We start from the raw sequence: 19518 nt of genomic DNA, 5'->3' as shown, positions 1-19518 counted from the left end.
ATACTTTATGTCAGGTTAGGTTAGGTCTGAATTGATACCAGTAACGGATAAAATTATAGAATGATACTTTATGTCAGGTTAGGTTAGGTCTGAATTTGTATCAAGAACGCATAAAATTTTAGAATGAGACTGACAGGTTAGGTTAGGTCTGAATTTGTACCATTAACGGATAAAATTATAGAATGATACTTTATGTCAAGTTAGGTTAGGTCTGAATTTGTACCATTAATGCATAAAATTCGAGAATGATACTTTATGTCAAGTTAGGTTAGGTTTGAATTAATACCATTAACGGATAAAATTATAGAATGATACTTTATGTCAGGTTAGGTTAGGTCTGAATTTGTACCAAGAACGCATAAAATTTTAGAATGAGACTGACAGGTTAGGTTAGGTCTGAATTTGTACCATTAACGGATAAAATTATAGAATGATACTTTATGTCAAGTTAGGTTAGGTCTGAATTTGTACCATTAATGCATAAAATTCGAGAATGATACTTTATGTCAAGTTAGGTTAGGTTTGAATTAATACCATTAACGCATAAAATTTTAGAATGAGACTTTATGTCAGGTTAGGTTAGGTGCGAACATGGACAAAGAATGCGTAATTTGTTAAAATATTAAACTTTATACAGGTCTGGTTGATTTGAATTTCTAAAAGCATATAAAAGATAGAGTAAGAATCCTTACACAGTCTAGATTAGGTACCAGTATAAATCTAAAGGAGTCTAAAGCTATCAAACCTAGACTTGCAGGCTAGGTGTCGTCGTAAAGTTAGACATTGAGCGCTAGGAGTATGATGTTTCATGTGCTAACTTCTAGTCTAACATGGTTTAATTTTAAAATTGTTTTAGATGCACATAAAATGCTGGATAAGTTTTTGTTCAGAATTTTGTTGAGATTTTAATAATCGATCGCAATCTCAAACTTCGATCCGATTCCGATGAACCAATCAATATAACTCATTTGTAGGCATGTCAAAAACACTTTGTTCCGATTGGTCCATTTTTCAGATAGATAGAAAACAAGTGATCGGGATCGTTTATTGAAAATAGCGGATAATGATCTTCAGTTTGAGTCAACATACTTAACAAAAGTAATAATTGTTACGCCATTGGCAGCAATACGTCGTTCCTAGCATGATACAGGCTAATACCAGTGGCGAAATACGAAAAGGAACCCGACGCTACACATATGTACTAATATGCAAGAATGCGGTTTGAAAATCGTTCTAATCATAATTAAAATCTACAAAAAGTCAGACTTCTTCGCGACTGACTAATATACTAGAAAGGGATTAAATAAAAACATAAAATCAACATTTACAATTTATTTAAATTAACCACACTACTTCCATCATTCACATCTATATATACTCTGTGTATTTGGGCAACTTGTTCTTGGTGAGCAGGCCCGAATCATCCTTGGAGTAACCTTCTAAGTAGTGGAAGGCTGGGTGAGCACTAATAACCTGAAAATATAAATAATATCATAATATCAATATTATAATTATCAAAACCATAATACATAAATAGTTTTTAATATTGTTCATGTTTTAAAACGCTTGGGCCGTTTGTTATGAGACAGTAACAATAAATAGCCGATAATATAAAATGCAACATATTGTTCGCTAGGTCAAGTCAATCAAATAGTATGTTACAGGCCGAAATAATTGTAGTGTAGTGTAGTAACTGGTGGTGGGTCTCTCATATGTGAGAGTCCGCCTGGGTAGGTACCACTGCAATGTCTATTTCTGCAGTCAAGTAGCTGAGTGTAGTTACTGTTGTTTCTCGGTTTGAAGGGCATTGCAGCCAGTGTAACTACTGAACATAATAAGATTTAACATCTCATGTCCCAGGATGGCGAGCGCAGTGCAATACCAAATAATACTTTGTAATTCCAGATGTTGGATGGTGTTTCTACTGTTTGTGGGCGGACGTATCGCTTACCATCAGGTGAACGGCAAGCTCGTCTCGTCATTGAAAGCAATAAAAAAAGAAATAGTAACTAGCTTTTGCTCGCGGCTTTGCACGCGTGAATAACTTTTTTGCTCTAAAAAATGGAAGTTATCAATTCAACCTATATTTTTTTGTTATGTTTGTTACATTACGATTTGGTTGGTCCCATAGATTTTGTCTCAAAATCGCTTCACTCTAACATCTTTTGTCTAGTAATTTGCTAGACTAGTGGTTTAACTTGCCATAGTGGCCTATTTATTTATTTATTTAAGAACCTCCAACGAAGGATACACGGCATATAATAAATACAATATCGTAGTATTTGTACAATTAACAATGTGACGTGCCTCTTCAATTATAAGAGACCACAGCATGCAAATTTATATATTAGTACAGCGGCAAAAATAACAATATTTGTAGCTAATATTATTTAGATATACAGGGTGTTTTTTGAAAGTGTAGCCAAATTTTTACAGGTGGTTCAGAATCGGTAGTATATACGATTCATGAAATAAAAAACAATATTTCTTTTTTCATAAAATTCCGACTTATTGTCCCTAAAAAACAGAACACACAGACAATACGAAAGGTGTTTATTAATAGTACTACAAGCCATTCATAAACATTCATAGTAATACCTAATTTTGACCTACGCACGCACACATTCAAAACATACGATAAGAAAGGCTCGAAAACATCTAACGCTTGGGCCGCACCGTACCGCCGTCCCGCCGCCCGCCGCCCGCCGCCCAGGCACTTCGGCCGGTGCAGGCGCCCGCGCCGATTGCGATCTTCCCTATCTACCTACAAAACCCGTGAGGCCTCCTGCCCCTCCGCCCGCGCGGTCCGCCGCCGCCATCTCTCTGCTCTCCCGCTCGCCAGTGTTGACCGTGACCTAATTACGTATGTCCGTGTTTTTTTAATTTTTTGTATTTTGCCAAATTTGTCATAATTGTTATTAATGGCTCAACAAACTAAAGTCAGTTACTCAATCCGTGAATATTATGGGATGATACAGTGCTAAATTTTAAGTTGGGAAAGTTATGAACATAAAACATTATAGCGTCTTCAAAGACAATGGAGTAAGTACTTATCTCCCGCGCACCCAATCAAAGAACGAATTTGGAAGCCAACCAAAGGTTATTGGAGTTTGGGCAGTTCAGTACACCCTCTTATAAAGCTGATCAAGGAGGACATGCCGTGATACGCCCGGTCATCGAAAACGCGGTAATCGAGTTTTTCTTGCGGGACCCTCGTGCCAATGAGGCAGCTAAACAATGCGGTGTTAGCGAGTATTACGTGTGGATGTTACTGAATTCTTCAGGGTTCCACCCGTATTGTTGAAGGTTAATAGTTGATTCCAATTTTTTAAATACGCCATAATAAAGACTAACAGTGGTTTGCGATTTTAAAATGTTAAAATAGTATTTTAGTTTTTATTTATTATGACGGTCCTAAAACCGGTAAAAGTACAGAACTATCTGCTATGTGTAGGTAATAATCATTATCAGACTGTGTGCCCGCGTCGCTTCGCTAAGGAGGCAAGGATCGGTTTACGTTTCGTCGGCAAATTAACACATGTTCACATTGGCTTATGTGTATGGTTGTATGATTGTTATCAATGATCGCGCGTACAAACGTATAAACATTGACCATAAATCGAACACTATTTGAGATATTTTGAAATGTAAATAACTTGTTAATTATACTTAATTTTAAATATTATTCATTTTATATTAGTCATTATATATATTTGGAATGTAATAATAAAATATGGATACTCTTTGAAAAAACATCCTGTATAAGTATAGCAACTTAAGGTGGTAGCTCAAGGTCCATTTTCATACATTTTGTTTCGGCTTTAATCTGGGTAACTAAACAAGTATTGGCAAGTAAAGAATTTAAATTCACGTCTAGTTAGTGATTAGTTCTCGCAGTTGAAGAAAAATGTAAAAATAATTAATAATCATGGATATTTCTGCCTTTAAAATTTCGTCATATTAAATTTTAAAGGCCGAAATATCCATGATTATTAATTATTTTTACGTTTTTCTTCAACTGCGAGAACTAATCACCAACTAGACGTGAATTTAAATTCTTTACTTGCCAATACTTGTTTAGTTACCCAGATTAAAGCCGAAACAAAATGTATGAAAATGGACCTTGAGCTACCACCTTAAAACAGACAAAAAGGATAAAACATAATACGAAGTGACAAAACAATACAACATCTTATGTTATAACATAAGATGTATGTGATAACCCACTCCACATGCCAGCAGGTGCAGTGGGGTCATATCAGTAATACCGAATAAAAAAAAATGGCAATCTCACCTTTTCCCTCTCATACGCGTCCTCAGCGCTAGTAATCAATTCTGGCACATCAAGCACCGGGATGCCGAACAGGTTCATGAGGAAGAACTTGTTGTTGGTGTACAGCATGCGCTGGTCGGCCCAGTCTATCTCGCGGGGGAGGCGCCAATCCTTCATCTTGGGCTCCTCGCGCTCGGTGTACTGGTCGAAGTTCAGACGCTCGATGTCTTCGACGACCTGGAATCATAATATTTATATAGTAAAAAAACTGACGAATTGAGAACCTTCTCCTTATGTCGGAAGTCAGTAAAAACATGTAATTCTAGGGTTTTAAAGATGCAGTATTATAAAAAAAAAATAGGTTTGTTATTTTTAATGTTATGATAAAATAAGTCGCTATTTTTTATCTTATAAAATTAAATAAATTGGCTTGCATTCTTTGTTATGAAATTCAGAGTCATTTATGTTCTTGAAAGTAACAATCCAATAAGTTATTTCAATCGTACATATGAATTAAGGTGTGAGGTTTAAATAAACTAAATATCAATAAAAAGTAATGTTAACGCCATAATATCTCTACGTAGCAGAGGTAACATCATACTTTCTGTCAAAAATGCACTTACACCATCGCCATATTAGAAACTACCAAAGCATCGAAATATCAGAAAAATACAACAGGAAAGTATTAATTATTCATTAATGTTTTGTGGCAGAATGTCAGATGAGGTAAAGATGAATACCTATGTTGTTTTATTTAACGCAATGTCAAAATTATTCTGTAAAAACAGCAATCTGTATTTTTTATTCCTAATAATAATAATATAATAATATCAGCGCTGTATTATATACTTGCCCACTGCTGAGCACGGGCCTCCTCTACTACTGAGAGGCCTTAGTCCACCATGCTGGCCTAGTGCGGATTGGTAGACTTCACACACCTTCGAAATTCCTATAGAGAACTTCTCAGATGTGCAGGTTTCCCCACGATGTTTTCCTTCACCGTTAAAGTGAAAGATAAATTCATAAAGAATACACACATGATTTTTTAGAAAAGTCAGAGGTGTGTGCCCTTGGGATTAGAACCTGCGGACATTCGTCTCGGCAGTCCTTTCCACACCCAACTAGTGTATACTTTATATCCAAAATATTTCTATTCACATCCGTAAGAATTAATCAAAAGACTAACCACTTCAACTTCACCACCACCAGTCCAGTCGTAGACGAGGAGCTCGGCGTGCGTGGCGATATCCCTCAGATACTTGGTCTTGTACTGCCTCTCCACCTCTGTTAGGAATTTGGGACTGAGTGCTTTTCCAGTCACCTCATGCTTCAGAGCCCGGCGCTTGATCGATTCTTGGACCTGGAGACATTTGTATTTGTCAAATAGAACGAAATTGTGGCTTAGGTAGCTTTTAATTAAATTTGCCGCATAAGGCACCAGGTGAGCTATATAAGGACTTCGATAAAAATTTGAACATTGCGCATTTTACAATGACACTGCATAAATTGTTGAATTCACAATAGCGGCCTTTGTGTTTTGTATTCCAAAATCTGGTTTCAAACAGTAATCAGCGTAAATGTGTTGACAGGCTAGATAAACATGTTTTGTCAGTCTACACATTGTCTGGATCCCAATTTGCTTACAATCAGGTGCAGTTGAGTTACTTTGCCATAGTTTTTTTAATCAGGTGCAGTTAAAAAAAAAAATGTTACAACTACAGTGCTTAGGCCTCAGATTTGATTCCTGGGTCAGAAAGTAATATTAGGTTTTTCTCTCAGTATCAGCCCCGAGTCTGGAATTTATGTGTAATATGGCTCACCCCCCTCTCTAATACATAGAAAGAAAACACTTGGTGGAAAGTGGATGGACCAGTTAAGCCCCTGCCTACCCCTTTGGGAGAAAAGGTGTGACTGTGTGTTTGTCATAAATACCTTGTCAACTGGCACATCAAGATAGACTACAAGGTGGGGGCGCATGAGTTCCTCAATGGTGTTACCCCTGAGTTCATAATATACCGATCTGGCCCCCTTGCTAATGTAGTTGCAAGCATACATCGCCTCCAGAAACACAAAGTCGGAGTATGGAGACCTCTCCAAAACTACACCCTGTCCAGTGTTCAGTAAATGCACCAGTGCATCAATATATTGGCTGTAACGAGCAGTATACATCATAATCTGGAAATTGGCTGCCAAGCGGTGGTCTGGGGTAAGGTTGAAGTTTACGTGGTCGAACGTTCGCGTATCTTCAGGGATTTGATTGTCGAACATCCTTAGATCGCAGCCGTTTGGCCTGATGTAATGTACATCCATGGTAGCTTCAGGGAAATGCTTCATACCAAGGTCCTCGGCGAGGGCGGCCGCGAACTGGGTTTTGCCGGAGGCTATGGGGCCTTCAACCACAACTACCTTAGTGTTATCATCGAACCTGTGCGTGGTACGGTCGAACAAACTGCGTAACCATGAATAATCTTTGTTGACATAGTCGAAAGGCGCTGGCTTGGGGGGCTGCGGTCCCATGGACTCTCGTAGGGTTTTACCAGAGATGTTTCGGTTCTGGACGAAGACACAACCAGCGATCTTAACCCCCTGGCCGGGGGTGATCACCTTCACAATAGCGGTTCTTATTAGGCTGGCCATGGCGACTTGAGGTATCTTACTAAGTCGATACCTGCAGGAACAGACAAAGTTTAGTTTTTTGTATGATTTTACTGGATAATACCGAATTTATAGCATTTTTCTTACCTCAAATCAACATATTAACAAAATTCACAAAGTCGACTTTGTGACATAACCATTCTTTAGTCACGTTCATATTAAATTTTTTTTAAAATTTTTCTTCAGTTTATTTTATATATATTCCATTAATTTTTCAACTTCAACTTTCATTAACTTGACTCCTACGAATATTTCTAATGTAATATAAAAAGATATAACACATGTATTTATGGATAATTTTGGTAATATTAAAATTATTCTTTGAAGATAGTTTTGCAAATATGAACGCGACGATATAGACAAGTCAACAGCTGTATCTGTCAATTTGACATTTCCTTTTAGTCTATGCTGTCAGACGATGGCCATGTGAGACTTTATTTTGCAACAAAAGTAACCCAATTTGGTTATTATTAGTGATTTTCAGTGGCGTATAAAACATAACACAAAAAATGGAGACGGAAAATATTCAGGTTGATGAGTTTTTGCCAGCAAAAAACCCCGTAAAATTAAAAAATATCAAGCGCAAAGCTGAACCATATTCTGGGAATGGAATGGAAGTAGATGACGGTAATAAACAAAAAGAAAAGGTAAAAAGTCGTAGATTACGAGCTAAAAGGCCAAAGAAAGGACTTGAGCCCAATGAAAGTAAAGAAAATATGAGGAAAGTTCCAGTTCCAGCACACAGGTATAATAACCTCAAAATATAAACATGAAGGCGTAATAACGCTATTTCACATAAACTTAGAGCGAAATTAATATCGTAAAGCTTATGTTATATTTTTCATTTGTTCGTAACCAAAGATAATATTTCCAAAATACGAGAAGTATGCAACCAGCATAATGTTTTTCTGTGTGCATATAAACATTGTAGAAAAAGGAAATATAAATAAATTACAGTATAATCCGTTTATTATGACTCTGCCTATATTGACCAACCTCTTATTATGACGTAATTACACTACGAAGTTTGGTTTTCATATAAGATTCTTTATAAAAAAGTCGGATATAATGACTTCCCTTACAGTGACATGTCGCTTATTGTGACCCCTTTTAATAAATTATGTCCGGTTATAATGACCGACATGATTCTTTACGCCTTCGGTAATGTTCGTTGATGCCCGACGACGTTCGCACGTGGCTCGTTTTTTATTTTTGAATCTCAGTGATGGGGAAGAAGAAGTCGAGGAAGAACCATTACCTACCGCAGAAGAGGCATTAAAAGCTGCACAATTATTATCCTGATTTGTTCATAGCAATATTGAAAACGATAATTTGACCATAGCGATGTCTTCTATACATAATAGTATTAGAGACTGTTTTTACAATAAAATAAAAAAACAAAAGCAGACAAAAATTACAGATTACTTACATTAAAAAAATACAACTTTTATGTACATACATACATACATACATTTTATAAGTTACTATGTTTCTCTATTAAAGTACTTAAATACATGCATACCATTTACATAAAAATGTTTTTTTTTCACAAAACGCTTTGTATGACGTCCGCTTATTATGACGTGTTTGTCAATTCCTTTCGATGTCATTATAAACGGATTCGACTGTATATTATAAAGCAATGATAAAATCAAAACAAATACCACAGGGAATTAAAATTGATTATTGTTTAATTTGTTTTAGTATTTTTTCTCAAAATATTTTTGTTAAATGCATGTAATAATTAGATTAAGAATCACAAAACTAAACAAACACATGAATCCTCTATCCCCATAAGGGGTAGGCAGAGGGGCAACCAGGACACCAACTTTACATGTGATTTACTTTAGGTTGCGAGCCAAATTCCTGAGACTTTTAATGTTTTTATTACAGATACACCCCACTAAAAGAAAGCTGGCTGAAGATCTTCACTCCAATAGTAGAACATCTGCTGCTACAAGTGCGTTTCAACACAAAAACAAGGAATGTTGAGATTAAAGTTGGTCCAGAAACAAAAGATATTGCCAACTTACAGAAAGCTGCTGATTTTGTAAAGGTAACAGGGATTTATGTTTTATAAATCCATTCCGAAGTTCTTTAATTTTCTTCTCACAAATGTGTATACTTGACCGTCAGCCTGCAGTTTATGTGAAATCTGCTGGGCTTTCCTATGTGGCTTATCACTTAAGAATTTCACTGAAACTAAAAGAACTTTTCCCAAGATATGTAAACCCTGTGCTAACCTTATAAGAATAGTCATTCAAATAATTGTGAATACTTTGCTTTAATTAAATAAAATGTTAATTTTAATTATTACTTAAAAAAAAAAAAGTTTAGTTCAGTTGCTTGTTCAAACGACATTACAAATTTCCACATTCATAGTATTGGCAGGGGATAGGCTAAGAGCTAATGATACATAACATTTAATATCATACTAAGATAGTTTATAAAGTATGTATAGAATTTTCATTAGTTCTTGGCTATTTATGAACCGGTGCTATACCAAACTGTGGCTGCTAGGAACTTCTGGAAGTCATAACATTTTACTTTAGTTAATTCAAATGAATATTAATAATAATGTATTGTTCTCAGGCTTTCGTTTACGGATTTGAGGTTGAAGATGCATTAGCACTGCTCAGATTGGATGATTTATTTGTAGAATCCTTTGAAGTTAAAGACGTTAAGACTCTTAATGGAGATCATTTAAGTAGAGCTATAGGCAGGCTCGCAGGAAAGGCTGGCCGAACGAAATTCACAATTGAGAATGTAACAAAAACAAGAATAGTGCTTGCAGACTCTAAAATACATATATTGGGCAGTTATCAGAATATAGCGTTGGCTCGTCGAGCGATTTGCAACTTGATTATGGGATCTCCGCCTTCTAAAGTGTATGGTAATCTGAGAAATGTAGCTAATAGGGTTGCTGAGAGGATGTAGAATAAATAATATATTTATAATGTTTGTTTTATTATGGATTATTTTCCGGTGCTATGCGCAAAAGTGTTATGTCAGGCAAACCTTATTACGAGATAGTCAATGTTTTGTAAATATAGTTTTATAGTTTTTTAAGTAAAACTGAGATAGGAAAAACTCTTTTAAGGTTTTTTTTAACAAGTTCTAAACAAGAAATCGTTATTTAGGAAAGGTCATTGGATGGGCATTTCTTTAAGCTATCAACACCATAAAAATCAAGATTTTGTTTTTTTTTGAGTGACTGCTGTTGAGCTTAGCACGGCAGTATTCTTTAGCCCAGACATTACACATTATTTTGTTTTTTATTTTGTATATGGGACCTTGGCAAGAGCTGGCATGACTACACTCCAAATGACCGATTAGAAGTGAAATTAAAATATTCTTTAAATATTTTTATTACTTAATTTATATACAAGGAATGTTATAAATATACATACAAAGATAATAACATAAATAAAGGCAGATCAATCCCCTCCAAACAACAACAAAGTTCAGTTGATGATGCAAATATTCCTGATTTACATGTCAAAAATTTGTTTGCTGAAGTTGATTTCTGCAAGTTTCCTTGCTCATCCAAATTACACTTAAATAGCTTTTGCCCGCGGGTCCGCCCGCGTTTTAAAGTTTTCCGTTATAAACGACACGCTATATATTTTCCTGGGAGCCTATGTTCTTCCCAGGGTCTCAAACTGTCTCCATACCAAATTTCATCTTAATACGTTGGGTAGTTTTTGAGTTTAACACGATCAGGCAGACAGATGCAGCAGGGGACTTTGTTTTATAATATATTTTTGTGGAACTTTATAAGCGGCACCATCCCGTCATATATCATTGTTGCATAACTTTAACCGTTTACGCAGCGCACGCAACGGAAGCTCTCAAAACTAATAAAGATTTTCCGTTTTTGCAACATGTTTCATTACTGCTCCGCTCCTATTCGTCGTAGCGTGATGATATATAGCCTATAGCACTCCTATGTTTGTTTGAACGCGCTAATCTCAGGAACTACCAGTCCAAACCGAAAAATTCTTTTTGCGTTGGATAGCCCTTTGTTCGTGGAGTGCTATAGGCTATATATCATCACGCTATACCCAATAGGAGCGGAGCATTAATGGCTAATCTCAGGAAATACCGGTCCAAACTGAAAAATTCTTTTTGCGTTCGATAGCCCTTTGTTCGTGGAGTGCTATAGGCTATATATCATCACGCTATATTCAATAAGAGCAGAGCAGTAATGGCTAATTTCAGGAACTACCGATTCGAACTGAAAAATTCTTTTTGGGTTGAATAGTCCTTTGTTTGTGGAGTGCTCAAAGTCATATATCATCACGCTATGACTAAGGAGCGGAGAAGTAATGGCTAATCTCAGGAACTACCGGTTTCAATTGAAAAAATCGTTTTGTGTTGGATAGCCCTTTATTTGTGGACCGCTATTAGCTATATATCATCACGCTATGACCAATAGGAGCGGAGCAGTAATGGCTAATCTCAGGAACTACCGGTTTGAACTGAAAAAGTCTTTTTGTGTTGGATAGCCCTTTATTTGTGGGGTGCTATAGGCTGTATATCATCACGCTATGACCAATAGGAGCGGAGCAGTAATGAAACATGTTGCAAATACGGGGACAATTTATTAGTTTTGAGAGCTTCCGTTGCGTGCGCTGCGTAATCGGTTAAAGTTATGCAACAATGATGTATGACGGGATTGTTCCTCTTAAAAAGTTCTAAAAAAATATATTATAAAACAAAGTCCCCCGCTGCATCCGTCTGCCTGAACGTCTTAAACTCAAAAACTACCCAACGTATTAAGATGAAATTTGGTATGGAGACAGTTTGAAACACTGGGAAGAACATAGGCTCCCGGGAAACTACTACTTTTATAATGGAAAACTTTAGCCTGAAAAACTTTATAACGCGGGCGGAGCCGCGAGCAAAAGCTAGTAGATAATAAATTTAAACTCAGCTAGTGGAGATTAGATATTTGTTCCTACTTTGATACAAGCTCGAAGATTTCACAACAGTATTTTGTACTTGAAATGTTTCGGCACTCGTGAGAGCACGAGCCTCGCGTCGTAGCTGAGCGATGCGAAGGTCCACGGCTCCGCGGCGCTCCACTCCGCGCAGTACACAGAGTCCTCGTGCTGCTCGTAGGATTGCAGCACACCATCCTCTAGACTGGATCAGTGTTATTAGAAAAAAGTTAAACACGCGAAGAACATGTGACAAAAAAAACTATTACAAATTCATGTTTGAGCATTGGTTAGATTCAGACTAGGTTGACAGGTGTTTAGGTAAACAATGTTTTGAAATGCAGGGAGACAAAGTCTTGTCTCCCTGCATTTCAAAACATTGTTCAACTCAAACTTCAGACATGGTGTTTAGAATTAGACACTGTTTAGCTAAGCACTTGTTTAAACTGTGTCTAAAATATTTTCTGTAATAACACTGGATGTATTTATTATAATGGTAAATTTTGTAAGAATATTTCAGGAATGTTTTTCGGAGTATAGAGCTAGGATTTTATAGAAGCATAAAAGCTAAAACTTTAAGATAAATTGAGCAGAATGGTGTGAAGTCTGTAGGTGGTTGTTCCTACCTATATAAGTAAACAGGAATGTACAAAAAACATTAATGAAATTATCATCTGTTGGACCAAAATTGCACTTGTCTGTGTCGACTATGAATATGAACTGAAGTAATCTATCTGACTTGACTTCTTGGAATTCTACCATTTGCTGTTAATATGCCACTACTAATGCCATTACTAACTACCCTCAACTTGTAGTACTTACACTTTGCTGAGCCTCTCTCCCTCATCGTCGAGGTCACGGCACACGCTAGCAGCGGCTGTTAGCAAGGCGCGTGCGTCGGAGCTGCCTGTTAGTAACAACTGCTCGTGGTACGTGTTGTAACGCACTGTCCACACCCTGAATAACAATGGAGCATTTTATATTTAGAACCCTAAAGTACCTTAAAACATTACATGTATAACAAAATATACCCTTTTTGGATCAGTACATACATTTAAATTATACAGTATGTTTCATTACAGATAATATTTGTGAGGTCAGTGTATAGTATTATTGTTTTAACACCTGTATACTGATCATATCATTAAGTGTTTCGTGACATGAAATGGTATACTCAATACACTTGTATCTTAGAACAAACTATACAGTGTCAGAACGCATCTTAAAATTTTAAATTAAAAAAGAAATTATTGAAAAAATAGTTTAATACTGGTGGAAGGTTTCATATGTGAGAGTCAGCCTGTGTAGGTACCACCGCAATATCTATTTCTGCCGCCAAGCAACAGTGTGTAGTCACCGTTGTGTTCCGGTTTGAAGGACATTGTAGCCAGTGTAACTACTCGACATAATAAGACTTAACATTTCATGTCTCAGTATGGCGAGTACAGTGGAATACCAAACAATACTTTATAATTTAAGGTCTTGAATGGTGTTTCTACTGTTTATGGGCTGTCTTATCGCTTACCATCAGGCGAACGGCAAGTTCTCGTCATTCCAAGCGATAAAAAAAAACAACTTACCAGTGTGAGTGATCAGTTCTGCTGAAAATAGCCTCCTTGGTGTTCCTGTAGTCCCAAATGTTGAGCGCCGCGTCATCGCCAGCGCTCGCCAAGTGGAACTGTCTATAATTATTTTAAAATCCTAAATGTATCTATATGTATTGTTATCTTTTCTTTTATTTATAAAATAAATATTTGTATTGAATGACACTTTAGACTAAGATAAGTCACTCTCCTAATAAAACATTATTAATTTTTGGGAATCGTCAAAAATCATTTCTGTTTGCGTCCTTTTTTTAAGTTGCTATAAAATTGAAATTGTTAAGATAAGTCAAAAATGAAACTTATAGCATGAAAAGAAGGAAAAATAAAAAAGAGCAAACAGAAATTAGTTTTTGGACGCCTCCCACAAATTAACAATTTTGGAATAGGTCGTTATATTATTAAGAGAGCGAAGTATAGGATTTTTATCAGTAATTCAAGTATTCACCTATTAGTCTATTGTGTTATTACCTATTAGTCACCTATCAGTATGTAGTAACTAACTTGTATTAGTTTTGTGATTTGTTTATTTCTGCTAAGCAACAATGTGGCCACAGTTGTACTGAAAGACATTGCTAGCATTAGCATAATGAAATGATCGTGGAAATGGGTTGATGTTTAAATTACAATTACCTGTTAGGATTAAAGTCTATGTCTCTGACGAGTTGTCTATGCGCGTTGTCGATGCTCCACGAGGGCTTGGAGCAATCCGTGCGAGTGTCGTAGCATTTTATGTGCATGTCTTGTAGCACTGCGAACTGAAGGAAATAGTTAAATTATCACTTTCTGACATCATTAATCATATCACTAACAAATCTGCAGTTAATGTCTTCGAAAAAAAAAACGAAATTTTTCTTCTTGGAACATTGTCAAGTAACGGTCTCATTGACTTATTTCATTCAAGAGGCAGTATTTATAGTTTGAATAGCCTTTCTTCATAAGGAGGTCAGAAGTAATCGTATATCGAAGGACGGCCCAGCATCTATGGTAGTAAGAGGCCAATGCGACAGTTATGAGTTAGTCTCTCAACCAGTTCCGATAAAACGCCGTGGAGTGATGTTCTGTTTTTGGTCAGGAAGACTTTATTAGTTAGGAAGGGTAGTGATGTCGGTAGTGGGTACCTGCGCGTGTCCCTGGTGCGGGTTCCACTTGCCGGCGGTGAGCGCGGCGCGGCCGGGCGGCGCGGCGGCGCACAGCTCGGCGCCGGCGAGCGCGTCGTGCACGCTGAGGCGGCGCGCGCACACCACGCCCACGCGCCGCGCGTCCGTCGGGTGCCACTCCGCGCAACGGATCTCTTCCTCGGGCTTCTGGAACACCATTTAATAACTTATATATTATACTAGCTTTTGCCCGCGGCTCCGCCCGCGTTATAAAGTTTTTCAGGCTAAAGTTTTCCGTTATAAATGTAGTAGTTTCCCGGGAGCCTATGTTCTTCCCAGGGTCTCAAACTGTCTCCATACCAAATTTCATCTTAATACGTTGGGTAGTTTTGAGTTTAACACGTTCAATCAGACAGATGCAGCGGGGGACTTTGTTTTATAATATATTTTTAGAACTTTTAAAGTGGAACAATCCCGTTATACATCATTGTTGCATAACTTTAACCGTTTACGCAGCGCAGGCAACGGAAGCTCTCAAAACTTATAAGTTTCCCCGTTTTTGCAACATGTTTCATTACTGCTCCGCTCCTATTGGTCATAGCGTGATGATATATAGCCTATAGCACTCCAGGAACAAAGGGCTATCCAACACAAAAAGATTTTTTCAGTTAAAGCCGGTAGTTCCTGAGATTAGCCATTACTGCTCCGCTCCTATTGGTCATAGCGTGATGATATATAGCTTATAGCGGTCCACAAATAAAGGGCTAAACAAAACAAAACGAATTTTTCAGTTGAAACCGGTAGTTCCTGAGATTAGCCATTACTGCTCCGCTCCTATTGGTCATAGCGTGATAATATATAGCCTATAGCACTCCACGAACTAAGGGCTATCCAACGCAAAAAGAATTTTTCAGTTTGGACCGGTATTTCCTGAGATTAGCCATTACTGCTCCGCTCCTATTGGGTATAGCGTGATGATATATAGCCTATAGCACTCCACGAACAAAGGGCTATCCAACGCAAAAAGAATTTTTCGGTTTGGACCGGTAGTTCCTGAGATTAGCGCGTTCAAACAAACAAACAAACAAACAAACAAACTCTTCAGCTTTATATAATAGTATAGATATATTTATAATTGTATACGTGGTTTTTATTTAATAAATTAATGTCAGGATTACTGTGAAATTTATTAATATGTATTTAAAGATAAATCTATACACACATATACACTTTACCCGACCCGGGATTCGTATCTAGGACCTTAAAGTGCTGCCGAACCGCGCATGCAGTACAACTACGCCACCGAGGCAGTCCTGTTATATTTTTTAATAAGTTTGGTAATCTAAAACTTACTTCTGGTGATATAGTCACAAGGGCTTCCATGTCATCGGCATTCCTTCCCTGTATTGCGCTCAGGTCATCCAGGTCTTTTGGTATCACCTGCAAAATATATATATATACCAATGTGACAGTACATAAAATCTAAATTTCTTGAAGGTTGGCAACAAATAGTTTACTTATAATCAGGTGTCTTTGTTTATAATTATGTATTAATGTCAGTTGTATACAAAAGATAATGGTTCAGTATGAGCTTGACTCATTTTTAACCACACATTTGGAATTTGTCAGGATTGGACACAGATGTTTTTGTCAGGGGCTTGATCCCTTTAGCTCTCCCACAGGATCCACAACTGGTTATTACCATATGCCAGATGTCCTCAAACTTTTATTTTCATAGACCACTTTCAAAAATTTGCTTGTTCCAGTGGAATCCCCACAGCTCGATTTCTATCATATACCCTAGAATATGCTAGCTTTTACATGTAACAGTTGCTTTGCTCCTTAAAATATTGTCTGCCTACATTGATAGGTAAAGTCAAGCCAAAATTTTAGTTCTTTACTTTGAAAACCAGATAAATTTTCGTGGAGCCCGCTTATGAATTGTGAATCCCCATTTTTTGGTAACGCAAACATCATCGAGTTCCCCCTGGGGTCCTAGGGAACCACCTGGACCACTTTAGGAATCAATGCTATATGCTTACTCAGGTCATTAAAGCCACGGGTACATACCTGGAGTGTGGGTAGCTTGAAGATAGTGACACCCATGGTGCACTGCGAGGTGGCGGCGTCGTACGCGTTGTGCGTCGTGAGCAGCAGGGCGGCGTCATGTGGGGAGCAACGTAAATGCCATATCTCGCCTATTTCATGCTTGTAAACCTGTTAAAATTGATATTATATTAATTGTATTAGAGTTCATTTTTGAGTTTATTTTGGGTAAATAAGTAAATAAATAAAATAAAATGCTTTATTCATCACATAGGCAAACATAGTTGCACTTATGATAAGTCAAGGTACATGAGAATATTTGATAATTACTTAGATGAAGTTGCTTATATAAACTTAAGACAAATTATATTGGACATAAAATAAAATTAATTAAAGTCTAAAGAGTAAACAAAGAAGCCAGCTCGGGCTGGCAGGAAAAAGAAATAATCTTAATAAAGATAAAGGGAGGAACGCAACGCGATCCACACTGGTGATGACGATAGAAGCCCTAACCTAGCTAACCTACCAGCCTTTCACTAGCCTAAACGATGACCACCCGAAGAAGAAAGGCAGAAAGAAACTCCGGGCATTTTTTTGTCATCAATTGTCCATTGAATCTTTTGTATTTTTTTTAAAAAGTCTGTTGTATACAAAGTCTGATTAATTATATAAGCTAGTACACGCACATCACTGTAGAAGTGGAGAGAAAATCCAAATAAAAGTATTTAACTACTAAAAATTGTAGTACTGTGTATTGGTAGGTAAAATTCTTTCAGGGATGGCTCTGAGCAGTTATCTTAGTGCGATAGGGTATCTTGTTCCAGGTGTTTCCAAGCCTTTTATTAAATATTTTACCTTAGTGTGCAAAGCTCCGGTATCCTCTTCAAGTTCCACCACATGCACCTGGTTGGAGTTTGGCTTGAGGCTCTGTGTGCCAATGAGGAACCTGATGGCATCACTCTCTCCATATTGTGGTGAAAGGGCTCTGGTCTGGAAATACAAATTATTAATGTGTGGTATTCGTGTAATTATTGTTTTAATATTGTACAGCAACTACAAAAGTAGCTGAAGAAATTCAAAACTTCAAATTGTCTATACACACTGTTTATTTGAAATATTTTTTTCTTAGAAAGAAGTAATGGATACAAATGTATATAGGCAATTTAAAGTCTTGAACTCATTTAACTACTTCTGTAGGTGACTGTACCTGGCTTGGGTTATTCAATTATATTTTTTTTATCTATTCTATGGGTTTATTGTTTTTATTTATTTTCTATAAATATGTTGCTCTATGGCTACATTAACTTCTAGTGCTTACATAAATTCTTAGCATATTGGATCATGATGGTTTCTGCAGTATTTCTTATGTCTATCTTTAGTTGGTTATAGAACATTATGAATAATTCTGCACTTCTTTTTCTATTATATTATGGCTGCCACTGTTTATTTGTCAGTAATTTTGCCAATGTCAAGTGATAATAGCAGATACAAAACAAAAGTAAACTAAAAATCAGGTTACCAAAAAAACTCCATTTAGAAATTAATTTGATATTCTATGCATTTGTGTACATTGGGAGAAATTTATCAATATTATGTCAAGTTCAATCAGTGCCAAATTTATATTTTTAATGAGTGGACGCCACTTTATTTCTGCCGCCCTATATAGGTAGGTTTAAGTATGTATGTACGTTTCTAAAATACTGAATAATTATCCATTTATTTGTATTAAAGAAGGCACTAAAGTTAAATAAACGAATGATTAATTAAATCGAATGAGCGTCCTCTGAAATATGCCGCCCACAGTCCGCGGCCTATTTACAAATCCAGGACCGAGTCCATTCCACATTAAGTCAAAGAATATTTTCCAATTAAGTGCAATGATTATGCTGAACGAGCAAGAAATTCCTAAGTCTCCATAACATGATCTAACCACAAAAGTTAGGCTGATGTTACAATACAATACAGTTCTCTGCCAGTCGTACCAGGAAGGAAGACGTTGCAGCTTTAAGTTTATTATTTTATTAAACTTGTTCTATTGGTTACTATGATAATATTGCCTCGAAAATATTATTTTAACAAAAATTTGGAAAGCATATTTCGTGAAGGAAATTGAATACACGATGCCTTCCTTTATTTGAAATAAACCAAGTACCTGATGTTCCAGTCCGTAAATTATAGAATTTCCATCTTCCATTGCTATAAAGTAAGTAAAAATATTATTTTCCTCGTTTACAAATATTTTGTTTACGTTCTCATGCAAAGAAAGAAGACATCTGACATAGAAGAAAAGTGACCAGGGTGACCACCTCAAAAATCGCGAATCTGCCTGACCCTGGCAAAAAATCTGCCAAAATCTGCCTAACCCAACTCCAGAATATATCTAAAATATGCCATCATATTATAGCATCCATGAAGACGGGTATAAATAAATTAAATACTATGTATTCAAAGGAATTCCTTTATTGAACCTGAAACATTTGACTTTTTTAATTACTCCATTCACTACATATTTTTATGTGTCACTCCGGTCGGTACGAACGCTCGTATTTTCTCTTCATCATACACGGAAAAACAACTGCACACATTAAACGCTAAAATAATAGCACAGGAAATCCCCGTACTATGCCCGTGACAAAAGTTGCTAGCTCAGTAAATAATTTCCTACCAAGTATATGCATAATAAAAATAATGTAAATAATAAGCAACAGAAAATTATAAGGATTCAATTTATATATAATAAAGATAGAGATTCAAAAATAATAAAGATTAGCTTGAAATCTGTCAAAATCTGCCACTTTTTTGAAACTTCAGCTTAGTCTGCCAGAGTTAAAATTTTGGTGCCAAATCTGCCCAAATGGCAGAAATCTGCCACAAATGGTCACACTGAAAGTGACAACATT

General features: G+C 36.6%; 3 protein-coding genes across 4 annotated transcripts; 1 reads left to right on the top strand and 2 right to left on the bottom strand.

Annotated features, from left to right (window-relative positions):
- Positions 1-1317: 1317 nt before the first annotated feature.
- Positions 1318-7173, bottom strand: LOC115450327 (NADH dehydrogenase [ubiquinone] 1 alpha subcomplex subunit 10, mitochondrial). Its single transcript, XM_030178320.2, has 5 exons — positions 7016-7173; positions 6206-6941; positions 5460-5633; positions 4295-4510; positions 1318-1473 (listed from the first exon to the last, which is right to left on the bottom strand). Exons 2-5 carry the CDS (start codon positions 6908-6910, stop codon positions 1369-1371), a joined length of 1200 nt encoding a protein of 399 aa, XP_030034180.2. The 5' UTR covers positions 6911-6941; positions 7016-7173; the 3' UTR covers positions 1318-1368.
- Positions 7174-7316: 143 nt separating this feature from the next.
- LOC115450325 (RNA-binding protein pno1) lies at positions 7317-9885 on the top strand. Its single transcript, XM_030178318.2, has 3 exons — positions 7317-7673; positions 8822-8984; positions 9521-9885. The coding sequence occupies exons 1-3, from the start codon at positions 7438-7440 to the stop codon at positions 9863-9865; spliced, it is 744 nt and encodes a 247-aa protein (XP_030034178.2). The 5' UTR covers positions 7317-7437; the 3' UTR covers positions 9866-9885.
- A 1878-nt stretch (positions 9886-11763) lies between these two features.
- On the bottom strand, positions 11764-19098 carry LOC115450326 (EARP and GARP complex-interacting protein 1). Of its 2 annotated transcripts, none has more exons than XM_037441277.1 (9): positions 18771-19098; positions 17474-17608; positions 16643-16789; positions 15926-16012; positions 14594-14779; positions 14106-14230; positions 13452-13553; positions 12694-12828; positions 11764-12054 (listed from the first exon to the last, which is right to left on the bottom strand). In XM_037441277.1, exons 1-9 carry the CDS (start codon positions 18810-18812, stop codon positions 11889-11891), a joined length of 1125 nt encoding a protein of 374 aa, XP_037297174.1. In that variant the 5' UTR covers positions 18813-19098; the 3' UTR covers positions 11764-11888. The 2 variants fall into 2 exon arrangements, with proteins under 2 accessions (XP_037297174.1, XP_030034179.2); XM_030178319.2 differs by having other exon boundaries at positions 11771-12076; positions 18771-19097.
- Positions 19099-19518: the final 420 nt, after the last annotated feature.

This window comes from Manduca sexta, chromosome 4, assembly GCF_014839805.1.
Source record: "Manduca sexta isolate Smith_Timp_Sample1 chromosome 4, JHU_Msex_v1.0, whole genome shotgun sequence".
NCBI lineage: Eukaryota > Metazoa > Arthropoda > Insecta > Lepidoptera > Sphingidae > Manduca > Manduca sexta.
This window is presented reverse-complemented; position numbering and strand designations above follow the sequence as displayed.